A 13,682-nucleotide genomic window follows, 5' to 3' on the forward strand; every position below is an offset into this window, starting at 1 on the left:
ACCAAGGGAATCCTATCTGTGCCCTGAACCAACCTCTAGAACAGTGGGGGAGATTTCTCAACGCATTAATGTTTTTTTCTTAATCTGTTCTAACCAGCAGGGAGAACAGTTCTGCATGATAATAAGAACCTTCTTAAATCCTTGGTAATAGTGGCAATTTAGCATGAATTTCTAGAGCTGCACTACAGTTCAGAAAAGTGTAAATCCATTCCTAAACTGGCACAGATTAAGAAGTGCTTGATAGCAGTTCTACAGATGTAGAACTGCAGGCTAGACATGATTGCAGAGTGCAGGCTATACATGATTTGTGATGGGCTCCTCCCCCTGCTGAATTCCTTCTTGGAGCCTGCTGGTATCAATACAGCAGGTGTGTTGGTTACCTCAGCAACAGCAATGTCCCTCACACACTGCACTGTCTGAGACACCTTCTTAGCTCCTTCTATTCCTTACAGTTTTAGAAGGAATCTGCACTATCTAGTGATTTCTTAAGATGCCTGAGACAGTTCTGCATGGATTTCTAAAAACCTACTAATATTTTGTCTCAGACACTCTTGATAAATGTCCCCCAGTGATTGCTAACCTTGGCACTCCAGCTGTGATAAAACTACAAATCCCATCATGCCTCTGAATCCCAGAGTTTTGCTTAGAGCTGTCAGAGTATTGCAATGCTTTATTGCACTTGTAGTTCCACCACAGCTGGAGTGCCAAGGTTAGCCATCACTGCTCTAGAAGAATGCAATGGATATTAATATGAAATTAATGCTAAATGCTTTCATTGTAAAGGTTGCCATATATCAGTTGATGTATGGGCAGATCGACCATGATCAGAGAGGGATGTCTGCCCACACACCACAGATCATTTTACGATAGATTTCCCCATGAAAACATTGCAAATCGGCCTAGCACCGCCGCCTGCCTGGCCAGTGGGTCTGGCCTGGTAGTTACTGGAGACCACTCTGCTAATCCAGCTACAGGTTTCTCCTATTTCTGAGGCTAAGATGCAAGCAGTCTGCATCTGTGTTCCCAGCTCCTACCAGTGGGTGTGGCCTGGTAGTTACTGGAGACCACTCTGCTAATCCAGCTACAGGTTTCTCCTATTTCTGAGGCTAAGATGCAAGCAGTCTGCATCTGTGTTCCCAGCTCCTACCAGTGGGTGTGGCCTGGAAGTTACTGAGACCACTCGCCTAATCCAGCCACAGGTTTCTCCTATTTCTGAGAATGAGATGCAAGCAGTCTGCATCTGTGTTCCCAGCTCCTCCCAGCGGGTGTGGCCTGGAAGTTACTGAGACCACTCGCCTAATCCAGCCACAGGTTTCTCCTATTTCTGAGAATGAGATGCAAGCAGTCTGCATCTGTGTTCCCAGCTCCTCCCAGCGGGTGTGGCCTGGAAGTTACTGAGACCACTCGCCTAATCCAGCCACAGGTTTCTCCTATTTCTGATAATGAGATGCAAGCAGTCTGCATCCGTGTTCCCAGCTCCTCCTAGTGGGTGTGGCCTAGAGGTTACATTCATCTGACAGACATCTGGACACAGGTCAGACAGAACAGTATAAGAGATAGTCTAACCTTGCAAGGCCAGAAGAGGCGAAAGTTAGGAAATATTAGAGCGAGGCTGAAAGCAGATTGAGGCAGGTGGAAATAAACAGTCCAGCAAGCTAGAAGGAGCAAAGAAAGCAAAGCGGGACATTTGGTTAGTGCAGGAAAAGATGCAGCTTATGACAAACACATCCATTGCAGTCAGAATCAGGGAGAACTTCCCAGAAGAAAATCAGAACACACTCTGGATTCATTTGGTCGACAGCTTTACCAAACTTTAAAAGTAAACCTGAACTGAAAATAAACCAATGAGAGATAATTGTATCTACCCTCCTACTCCAAAAGATGTTTCAAACTGGCTCAGTGTGCACGCGCAGCAGAGGGCTCACGTCGCTGTTGCCATGGCGATGTGTATACAGTTGATCCACCGGGCAGCAGAAGTGTCATACACTTCTTCAGCTTCTCTTGGGTTTAAGCAACATCAGCAATTTCTGATGTTGGCCTGACAGGAGAAATACAGACTAACAGCTTGTACAATTAACTAGCGGACTTGGGGGTTGACTCACTTTGTAGGAGGACATCCCCGCACTTTGGCTCAATAGGCTGCTAGTCAAGTGACAGACAGCCTATTGGGCCAAAGGGCGGGGACCTCATTCTACAAAGTCACTGGCCCTGACAGGGTCCAGAGTGGGACAATTGAAGCAGCCATTAGTTTTTGGGGTAGCACAAGTTAGTAGTGCACTCTACAGCAGTAGTGTGCCTACTTTGAAATTTGACTTGTGCTGTCACACTAAGCTGCACTGCTTGAGCTGTGTAGCTTTGTGAATAAACCCCTAACTGTGAGCCAGATGCCATCAAAAAAGCCTCATCTAGCTCCTGAGCCATAAGTTCCCTACCCGTCCTACTCCTAGCAAGGATTTTTTTTTTCCGTAAACATTTCAAGAACTGGAAACCATGACAAACCCCATACAACGGCCGCTGCTTTGTGCTGCACATACAGGCAGCGGATTTCTTTTTTAGCCAAATAACTGACCTACTTAACGTGCTCAGTCAGCAATTATGAAGAATTACACAGCCTGCCCACTGATGCCAGGCCTTGGCAGTGACTGCTGTACAAGGAATTATAGGCACATCTGTAGAAAGGAGAGGAAGCTATGCAAAACACCCAACACTGCACAAGGTACTGACCCGAGCAACTGGATAGCAAGTTGGAGGAAGGGTGGACCAGGTGATACAAAATAATAATAATAATACTAATAGCAATCTCAACAGAATGTAGCTGGAATGCTTAAAATCTATCCTGTAGAAAGAGGTGGTCCCTTTGTGCTATGCCAGGACTACAGCCTTGTACACACTAGATGGAACCGAGAGGGATTTGAAGGCTGCCATATTTTTTTTTTACTTTTTAACCTCCCTGCCGTTCTAAAAAAAATGTGCTGCGCACGGCAGGGAGGGTGGTTTTTTGAATTATTATTTTTTTTTTTTAGCATGTAGCTAGCCTAGTGCTAGCTACATGCTCCCCCCCCCCTCCCTGCAGCGTCCCCCCGTATGCGCCGATCGCCACCGGCGCATATGCCCATCCGGAAATCCCGTTCTGAACGGGATTTCCATGAGGGCTTCCCCCTTTCCCAAGGCGACGGGCGTAATGACGTCACTGACGTTGTGACGTCAAAAGGAGTCCCGATCCACCCCTCAGCGCTGCCTGGCACTGATTGGCCAGGCAGCGCACGGGTCTCGGGGGGGGGGGGGGGGGGGCGGGGGGGTTGGTATAGCGGCGAATCGGCGCTACCCACCCTGAATTATGCAAATCAGCCCAGCAGGGCCTGAGGAATCCTCCGCTGCAGGTTACAGCGAGCTGAGCTCGGGATAACCGGCAAGGAGGTTAAACACCACCAGTTGACTGGCAGCCCTGCTGATCTTTTTGACTGCAGTAGTGTTTGAATCGCACACCAGAAACAAGCATGCAACTAATCCAGTCAGACTTCAGTCAGAAATGTCTGATCTGCCTGCTTGTTCAGGTTATGTGGGTAACACCATTAGAGGCAGAAGCTCAGCAGGACAGCCAGGCAACAGATATTGCTTAGAAGGAAATAAATATGGCCGCCTCCTTCTCCCTGTCAGTTGTGGTGTCCTTTTAACTGGGGCCAAGGAAACCAGTAAAAACCAACTCCATCGAGAATCTCCCCTCATGTGCGATCTTGACTCACCTGGGCACTGGCTAAGGACATTGTTGTTCACACTTTCCCTGCCTGCTCTGTTGTACCACGCCCAATCAGACCCCCCCCCCCCCCCCGCCACAGAGCTACAGAAAATGTCACAAGACTGGTAACTAGCAAGGCCTCAATATAGCCTTGGCCTGCAACGTCGCCTAAGGTATCGAGTCCTGAGCCCATTCTGGTGACAATCCTCATATTTGCATACAGGGCTTAAAGAGGAACTGTCGCGAAAATCGTAAAATTTAACACACATACAAATAAGTAGTACGTTTCTTCCAGAGTAAAATGAGCCATAAATTACTTTTCTCCTATGTTGCTGTCACTTACAGTAAGTAGTAGAAATCGGACATTACCGGCAGGTTTTGGGCTAGTCCATCTCTCCATAGGGGATTCTCAGCATAGCCTTTATGCTTTATAAAGACACTCCCTGAAAAAGATTTATACAAAGATGCTGGCCAGCCTCCCTGCTCACCGTACACTTTTTTTGAAAGTTAGACGGAGCAACAGCCATTCACTAAGTGCATTTTTGAAAATAAGGAAATCCCTGTGAACCCCCATGAGGAGATAGGTTAGTCCAAAACCTGTCGGTAATGTCAGATTTCTACTACTTACTGTAAGTGACAACAACATAGGAGAAAAGTAATTTATGGTTCATTTTACTCTGGAAGAAATGTACCTCTTAATTGTATATGTTTACATAATAGATTTTAAATTTTATGATTTTCAAAACAGAGGTCTTTTAAAGATATCCAGCCTAAAATTTGAATCTAGCAGCCTTCCTTTAAAGAGACACTGAAGCGAAAAAAAAATATGATATAATGAATTGGTTGTGTACTATGAATAATTACTAGAAGATTAGCAGCAAAGAAAATATTCTCATACTTTTATTTTCAGGTATATAGTGTTTTTTCTAACATTGCATCATTCTAGAATATGTGCAGATTACACAACACTCTGCATTCAAAATGATACTTTCAGAGCAGTCTGTGAAGTAATGACCTCTCCTCTAGCAGAGAAAAAGTAAACAGTTCACTTACAGTTGAGATAATAAAAGTCAGATAACCGCCCTCTCCACGACTAACTTAGAGAGCTTAATGGCTTGTTTGCATAGAGATAACAACTGGAGTTTCTCAACTCTTCCTGTACTGGAAACAATTAGACTGATGTATCGGATCTTAATGTTTAAAGCTGCATCTACACACATAGATGCGGCCACGATGCTCCTTATCAATCGAGCCGCTGATGCGGCTCGATTGAGAAGATCCGACAGGACAGATCTTAGCACCGCCGATTCCCTGCTCGCTCCCCGAGAGGGGACAATGGCAGGGAATCGAGCGGCAGATAAGCGGCGCGGCGACGAGCCGGAATCGAGCGGGTATTGATTCCCGGGGACGCGGCGGGCACGCGGAAGAGGCGATCCGGCGGCTAATCGAGCCGCCAGATCGCCACAATCTCTCCCCATGTAGACGGGGCTTTATTTCTTAGCTGTACTACACATACAAATCATAATATCATTTTTTTTTGTTCAGTGTCTCTTTAAAAGGATGTATGTTAATTACCTGCGATGCCATGTCCCTCAAAGCAATGTTGAATAGCCCAAATCACCTGACTTCAGGCGCGTGGTTCCACCTCCATGAAAAAAACAGCCAAGATGTTAACTGGAGTAAACATCTTGGCGTTTTTCTCCAGGTAGAGAGGGGAGGCGAGGCCATTCGCTGGTAGTCAGGCGATTCAGGCTCTTCGGGATGGCTTCATGAGACAAGACAGGGCAGGTAAATAACTTTTACAGGAAGGCTGCTGTACAGAGAATATAGCCTTGTCACCAACTGTCCCACTGAGGGGCTCACACTCTAGTCCCTACCATAGTCCTATGTCTATGTATCGTGTACTGTATGTACCGTAGTCTAGGGCCAATTTAGGGGAAGCCAATTAACTTAAATGTATTTTTTTTTGGGGGGGGGGGGGGTATGGGAGGACACTGGAGTGCCTGGAGGAAACCCACGCAGACACGGGAACATACAAACTCCTTGCAGATGTTGACCTGTCTGGGGTTTGAACCGGGGATCCAGAGCTGCAAGGCGCGAGCGCCAACCACTACACCACCGTGCTGCTCGTTGAGCATTGGTGCCCATTGTCTGTCTATGTCAGTTGGCAGCCAAAGGGCCAGAAAAAAATCCAAAACCATTGCCAATACCAATAGATAAGAAAGAGGGTAAAGTCAACATTTCTTTACTATCACTGAAATATCTAGGACAATAACTAGCTAGGTCCCAGCATAGCACAAATGGACCAAGTCTCTCTGCTGGGAAATGTTTCAAGTGTTCCAGCTACAGTATTCAATTGAGAACATTCCTTTTTATGAGCATAAATATCAAGTGATACGCACCATCATGAAGAGATTTAAAAAAAAAAAAAAAAACAGCTCTTCAAATCTCATATCTCTTGAAACTCAGCATTTCTCCTTTGCTCTAAAATGATTATTTATATCTTTAAACCTACTACCACAAAAACAAAAAAATGTAGCAGCATTCAGTTAGAGAATACCCGAACTGAAATGTGACATAATGAGACAGACATGTGTATGTACAGTGCCTAGCACACAAATAACTATGCTGTGTTCCTTTTTTCCTTTCTCTGTCTGAAAGAGTTAAATATCAGGTATGTAAGTGGCTGACTCAGTCCTGACTCAGACAGGAAGTGACTACAGTGTGACACTCACTGATAAGAAATTTACCTTTTTATCTCTTTCTTGCTCTCAGAGGCCATTTTCTGCTAGGAAAGTGTTTTATAGTTGGAATTTCTTATCAGAGAAAGAAAAAAAGGAACACAGCATAGTTATTTGTGTGCTAGGCACTGTACATACACATGTCTATCTCATTATGTCACATTTCAGTTCGGGTATCCTTTAAACACAGCACATTGTTCTTTAGTGGAAAGCTCCTTGCTTCAGATGGCAGCTTCAGGCCACATCCGAAGAGGTGACAACATTCACTTTTGTTCACATTCCCTTGTCAGATACATTTAGTAAGCATTAGTAAAGTGCTCAAACTGAGCTATACTGAGCTAAGCAGCAGAAACAGCTGAGAAGTGATCACTAGAGATATATGTATATGTATGTGTGTATATGTGTGTATGGATGGGGGTATATATATATATATATATATATATATATATATATATATATATATATATATATATATATATATACATATATATATACATATATATATATATATATATATATATATATATATATATATATATATATATATATATATATATATATATATATATATATAAATACATATATAAATATATACATATATATATATATATATATATATATATATATATATATATATATATATATATATATATATATATATATATATATATATATATATATATATATATATATATATATATACACACACATGCAGCAGCTATGCAATAAAATACAATAGCAGCTTTCAGAGCAGATATACTGTACTTTGGGAATTTGTAGACAATATTACTTGTGCACAAAAACAAATATGGTAACTGAATAGGTGATAAAAAGTAGGAGAACACATTTTTATTGAATGTTAGGACAGAGTTTAATTCCAATCTTAAATCACACCCAGGAAAAAAAAAAAAAAAGTTTATTTAGAACACACAACATCGGTTATCTCAGCCCACCAAAAAGGAAAAACGCTCATCACAGACGAGGAGGATCATGCCAGTGGATGTTAATATACGGTATACATAACAGCAGCAGCCCCTCCCTCAGCGGAACACCTGGTTAAACGAATCATCTTGCAGTTAGGCCATAATACACTGACACAGAGGAGGGGCGGTAAGTCTGTTATTGGATGCAAACCCTCTGTTCACTTACACAGCCTGGCCCAGGGCAGTAGGAGTGAGGAACACTCCACATCCGGGAACGGCCTGGTCTCTATCGTCAATCGTAGGAAAAATTGGGAAACATTATTTAAGGACAGTATCGATACAGAAGTTTCCAATCAACAATAGGACTCTGGAGTAGGAAGTACCCCTATTATAAACATATCAGCATCACTTGTAACCAGTTCATTTGGGCGATTGTGGGTCGTTTCCCACTGGCTGCACAATCTTCAAAACGAAATGACTTGGGCAGCGTTGGTACTGTAGCTTGCCTCAATTTACGGTCATTTGCGCAAATGCTGCATTTCGAACCCTAGCGTTTCCTTGATTTCAGCCGACCCTGTAAGCAGCATGTTTACTGAAGCGTCTCGGTGTCCCCCTGCAGGTAGGAAAACCGCTGGAAGCCTCCAAAAGCTTCAGAAGATTTCAAATGCTTTTCAGCACACTTGCAAAAAAGCATTTTGCCAACACGTCGGCTGACACCCGTGTGAACCAGGCCTTATGCATCTAAACAGAAGGCTGCTTATCAAGACGGGAGGATATGAAACCAAAACTGGACCTGTGTCCAGAGGAACCAATCAGACTTTAGAAGCAGAATCAAACAGAGTCCGCCAGGAGAAAAGTGCAATATAAATGTTCTGTGTGTTATAGGCCGCTTTGGGCAATCAAACAACTTTTGGTTCCGTTTCTAAATACAGGTAGCCATACATTGCCAGATGAGTACAAAAATGTAATTATCTGACAGATTCCACTCTGATCAAATCTGTTCAGAGAGGGGTCTATTACCAGCCATACACTGCAAACTTCCATAGAGAAAGACGTAGTAAGCAGGGGGAGACGTGCAAGGACAGGGGAGCCTGTGACACTGACCAGGGGTTATTTTAAATGGGGGGGGGGGGGGGGGGGCGACAGGAAATCATGCACCCAACCGAGCCCTTTCAAGCAAGTTCTTTATAAACGCCAGATAGATTTTATGTGGAAATCGATTAAAAGGTTGATCAGACGGACACATTGCGGCATCCATCTTTGCCAGATTCGATCTTTTTGACTGAACTGGCCTGATATTGATGCTGCAAACTGAGTAATGTATGGGCACCTTACAGCAAACCTGTGAGGACTGCATACGCTCAATTCTGATACTTTGGGAGAGGAAGCCTCTGGTTCCTCACGGCTCGCGCATGCGCAGTAGCGCAGAACGCATCGGCACTCTCCGCCAGGCTGTGACCCTGCAACTCTGATCTGCACTGGCTTCAGCGGAGAAAACAGAGCAGATCGGTTCTGTGCTACTGTGCATGCGCAAGCCGGCAACAAGCACTTGTTGCCTTGTGGTTTTCAGCTGGACCCAGCGGAGGACCAGCCAGGAGAAGCGGGATGGGAGAAGCCTCTGGATTATCCAGAGGCTTCCCTCTACCCAATTAGGCACTTTTTCCCTACAAGTTTCCTTTAAGCTGTGCTATTGTGTTGGCTAAGCCTTAAAGGAAGCATCAGGGGAAAAAAATGTTTTACTTAACCGGGGCTTCCTCCAGCCCCTGGCAGCCATCCTCTGCCCTGGCAAGGTCGGCAACTGCACTGGAGGGGACCGGGAGCTGGGGCGTAGGCACAGGACGGCTGCCAGGGGCTGGAGGAAGCGGATGCTTCCTTTAAAGAGAACCTGAGGTGTGTTTAGAGAATGTTAACTGCATACAGAGGCTGGATCTGCCTATACAGCCCAGCCTCTGTTGCTATCCCAAACGCCACTAAGGCCCCCCTGCACTCTGCAATCCCTCATAAATCACAGCCGTGCTGTGAAGCTGTGTTTACATCTGTAGTGTCAGTCTCAGCTGCTCCTCCACCTCCTGCATACCTCCAGTCCCTGCCCCTTCCCTCCAATCAGCAGGGAGGGAAGGGATGCAGGCGGGGACCTGAGTTCTGCAGGAGGCAGAGAGAGCAGCAGACTGACAGTGTAGAGATAAACACAGCCAGCTCTGACAAGCTGTTTGTCAGCAGCACGGCTGTGATTTATGAGGGATTGCAGAGTGCAGGGGGGCCTTAGGGGGGTTTGGGATAGCAACAGAGGCTGGGCTGTATAGGCAGATCCAGCCTCTGTATGCAGATAATATTCTTCAAACCCACCTCGGGTTCTCTTTAAGAAGAAAAAGGCCAACCACAAACCAACTATTATTGTCTTCTGACATAATCATTACAATGACAGCCTGCATCTTGCGCACAGTAATTCCAAAGCCAGAGTTACATTTGAACTGCTGTTCCAGTGCACCTATATGCATTACACATACACAAGCCTTGAACCAGCCTTACCTTAGTTGCTGTCGACCTTTCCGAAGGAGGGATCATTTCAGCAGTGAGAGTCTGTGGCGGATCGATCCCCTTCACCAGCTTCTGATTGATGAAATGAAAGGCCAGTGCAAACTGCTCCTTGGAAAGTTTCCCACAGTCCTTTGTGTCACAAAGAGACCTGCACGTAACAAAACACACAAGGCAGAAGCTGTCACTTGTTTGACAAGAAGTAGGGCAAAATGAACCCACCCTGGGAAGAGGAGCAGTACATTTTGAAGATGTCATTTTGCTGTTGTACTAAAGTCCATCTTTAAAGCATAGCCCCAGTGTTCCACTGCCCCCTCCAAAAGATTGTCATGTTGTGTTGAATCGCAAATGATCAGCCCTGCACCTCCTTCATTGCCCTCTCCTGGCTGGGAGCATTCACTTGCACAGTGTATGTCTTCATGAGCTGTGTGTGCGCAAAATGCACTCTCCCTCCGATGTGTGATTAAAGAGAACCATAGCCTGTGCCATGCATGCGCAACTTAGCGTGACCTGCAAATCTTTCAGAGCAGGCATCAGCACACTGGAGCACATTGGGACCAGGAGCGAGGGACCCCAAAAAGTGTGTGTGTGTGCACGTGTGATGTGTATGTGTGTGTATGGGTGATGTGTATGTGTGTGTATGGGTGATGTGTATGTGTGTGTATGGGTGATGTGTATGTGTGTGTATGGGTGATGTGTATGTGTGTGTATGGGTGATGTGTATGTGTGTGTATGGGTGATGTGTATGTGTATATGTGTGTGATGTGTGTGATGTGTGTGATGTGTGTGATGTGTGTGATGTGTGTGATGTGTGTGATGTGTGTGATGTGTGTGATGTGTGTGATGTGTGTGATGTGTGTGATGTGTGTGATGTGTGTGATGTGTGTGATGTGTGTGATGTGTATGTGTGAATGTGTGATATGTGTGATGTGTGTGATGTGTGTGATGTGTGTGATGTGTATGTGTGAATGTGTGATATGTGTGATGTGTGAATGTGTGATATGTGTGATGTGTGAATGTGTGATATGTGTGATGTGTGAATGTGTGATATGTGTGATGTGTGAATGTGTGATATGTGTGATGTGTGTATGTGTAGTGTGAGATGTGTATGTGTGTGATGTGTGAGATGTGTATGTGTGTGATGTGTGTGATGTGTATGTGTGTGATGTGTGTGATGTGTATGTGTGTGATGTGTGTGATGTGTGTGATGTGTATGTGTGTGATGTGTGTGATGTGTGTGATGTGTATGTGTGTGATGTGTGTGATGTGTATGTGTGTGATGTGTGTGATGTGTATGTGTGTGATGTGTGTGATGTGTATGTGTGTGATGTGTGTGATGTGTGTGATGTGTGTGATGTGTGTGATGTGTGTGATGTGTGTGATGTGTGTGATGTCTATGTGTGTGATGTCTATGTGTGTGATGTCTATGTGTGTGATGTCTATGTGTGTGATGTCTATGTGTGTGATGTCTATGTGTGTGATGTCTATGTGTGTGATGTCTATGTGTGTGATGTCTATGTGTGTGATGTCTATGTGTGTGATGTCTATGTGTGTGATGTCTATGTGTGTGATGTCTATGTGTGTGATGTCTATGTGTGTGATGTCTATGTGTGTGATGTCTATGTGTGTGATGTCTATGTGTGTGATGTCTATGTGTGTGATGTCTATGTGTGTGATGTCTATGTGTGTGATGTCTATGTGTGTGATGTCTATGTGTGTGATGTCTATGTGTGTGATGTCTATGTGTGTGATGTCTATGTGTGTGATGTCTATGTGTGTGATGTCTATGTGTGTGATGTCTATGTGTGTGATGTCTATGTGTGTGATGTCTATGTGTGTGATGTCTATGTGTGTGATGTCTATGTGTGTGATGTCTATGTGTGTGATGTCTATGTGTGTGATGTCTATGTGTGTGATGTCTATGTGTGTGATGTCTATGTGTGTGATGTCTATGTGTGTGATGTCTATGTGTGTGATGTCTATGTGTGTGATGTCTATGTGTGTGATGTCTATGTGTGTGATGTCTATGTGTGTGATGTCTATGTGTGTGATGTCTATGTGTGTGATGTCTATGTGTGTGATGTCTATGTGTGTGATGTCTATGTGTGTGATGTCTATGTGTGTGATGTCTATGTGTGTGATGTCTATGTGTGTGATGTCTATGTGTGTGATGTCTATGTGTGTGATGTCTATGTGTGTGATGTCTATGTGTGTGATGTCTATGTGTGTGATGTCTATGTGTGTGATGTCTATGTGTGTGATGTCTATGTGTGTGATGTCTATGTGTGTGATGTCTATGTGTGTGATGTCTATGTGTGTGATGTCTATGTGTGTGATGTCTATGTGTGTGATGTCTATGTGTGTGATGTCTATGTGTGTGATGTCTATGTGTGTGATGTCTATGTGTGTGATGTCTATGTGTGTGATGTCTATGTGTGTGATGTCTATGTGTGTGATGTCTATGTGTGTGATGTCTATGTGTGTGATGTCTATGTGTGTGATGTCTATGTGTGTGATGTCTATGTGTGTGATGTCTATGTGTGTGATGTCTATGTGTGTGATGTCTATGTGTGTGATGTCTATGTGTGTGATGTCTATGTGTGTGATGTCTATGTGTGTGATGTCTATGTGTGTGATGTCTATGTGTGTGATGTCTATGTGTGTGATGTCTATGTGTGTGATGTCTATGTGTGTGATGTCTATGTGTGTGATGTCTATGTGTGTGATGTCTATGTGTGTGATGTCTATGTGTGTGATGTCTATGTGTGTGATGTCTATGTGTGTGATGTCTATGTGTGTGATGTCTATGTGTGTGATGTCTATGTGTGTGATGTCTATGTGTGTGATGTCTATGTGTGTGATGTCTATGTGTGTGATGTCTATGTGTGTGATGTCTATGTGTGTGATGTCTATGTGTGTGATGTCTATGTGTGTGATGTCTATGTGTGTGATGTCTATGTGTGTGATGTCTATGTGTGTGATGTCTATGTGTGTGATGTCTATGTGTGTGATGTCTATGTGTGTGATGTCTATGTGTGTGATGTCTATGTGTGTGATGTCTATGTGTGTGATGTCTATGTGTGTGATGTCTATGTGTGTGATGTCTATGTGTGTGATGTCTATGTGTGTGATGTCTATGTGTGTGATGTCTATGTGTGTGATGTCTATGTGTGTGATGTCTATGTGTGTGATGTCTATGTGTGTGATGTCTATGTGTGATGTGTGTGATGTGTGATGTGTGTGATGTGTGTGATGTGTGATGTGTATGTGATGTGTATGTGTGTGATGTGTATGTGTGTGATGTGTATGTGTGTGATGTGTATGTGTGATGTGTATGTGTGATGTGTAATGTGTAATGTGTATGTGTGATGTGTATGTGTGATGTGTATGTGTGATGTGTATGTGTGATGTGTATGTGTGATGTGTATGTGTGATGTGTATGTGTATGTGTGATGTGTATGTGTGATGTGTATGTGTGATGTGTATGTGTGATGTGTAATGTGTATGTGTAATGTGTATGTGTAATGTGTATGTGTAATGTGTATGTGTAATGTGTATGTGTAATGTGTATGTGTGATGTGTATGTGTGATGTGTATGTGTGATGTGTATGTGTGATGTGTATGTGTGATGTGTATGTGTATGTGTGATGTGTATGTGTGATGTGTATGTGTGATGTGTATGTGTGATGTGTAATGTGTAATGTGTAATGTGTAATGTGTATGTGTATGTGTGATGTGTAATGTGTA

General features: G+C 43.8%; 1 protein-coding gene across 2 annotated transcripts in view; it reads right to left on the reverse strand.

Annotated features, from left to right (window-relative positions):
- The window catches only part of EPS15 (epidermal growth factor receptor pathway substrate 15), a 176,766-nt gene that overhangs the window by 89,789 nt on the left and 73,295 nt on the right, over positions 1–13,682 (reverse strand). Inside the window, exons 11-12 of one of the 2 annotated variants that reach the window (XM_068239065.1) lie at positions 9,930–10,086; positions 7,627–7,686 (exon numbers count right to left, since the gene is read on the reverse strand). In XM_068239065.1, coding sequence (XP_068095166.1) covers positions 7,627–7,686; positions 9,930–10,086 — 217 coding nt within the window. The remainder of the gene's footprint in view (positions 1–7,626; positions 7,687–9,929; positions 10,087–13,682) is intronic. The other variant, XM_068239066.1, reaches the window with a different exon arrangement.

Source organism: Hyperolius riggenbachi, chromosome 6 (genome assembly GCF_040937935.1).
Source record: "Hyperolius riggenbachi isolate aHypRig1 chromosome 6, aHypRig1.pri, whole genome shotgun sequence".
Classification (NCBI taxonomy): Eukaryota; Metazoa; Chordata; class Amphibia; order Anura; family Hyperoliidae; genus Hyperolius; species Hyperolius riggenbachi.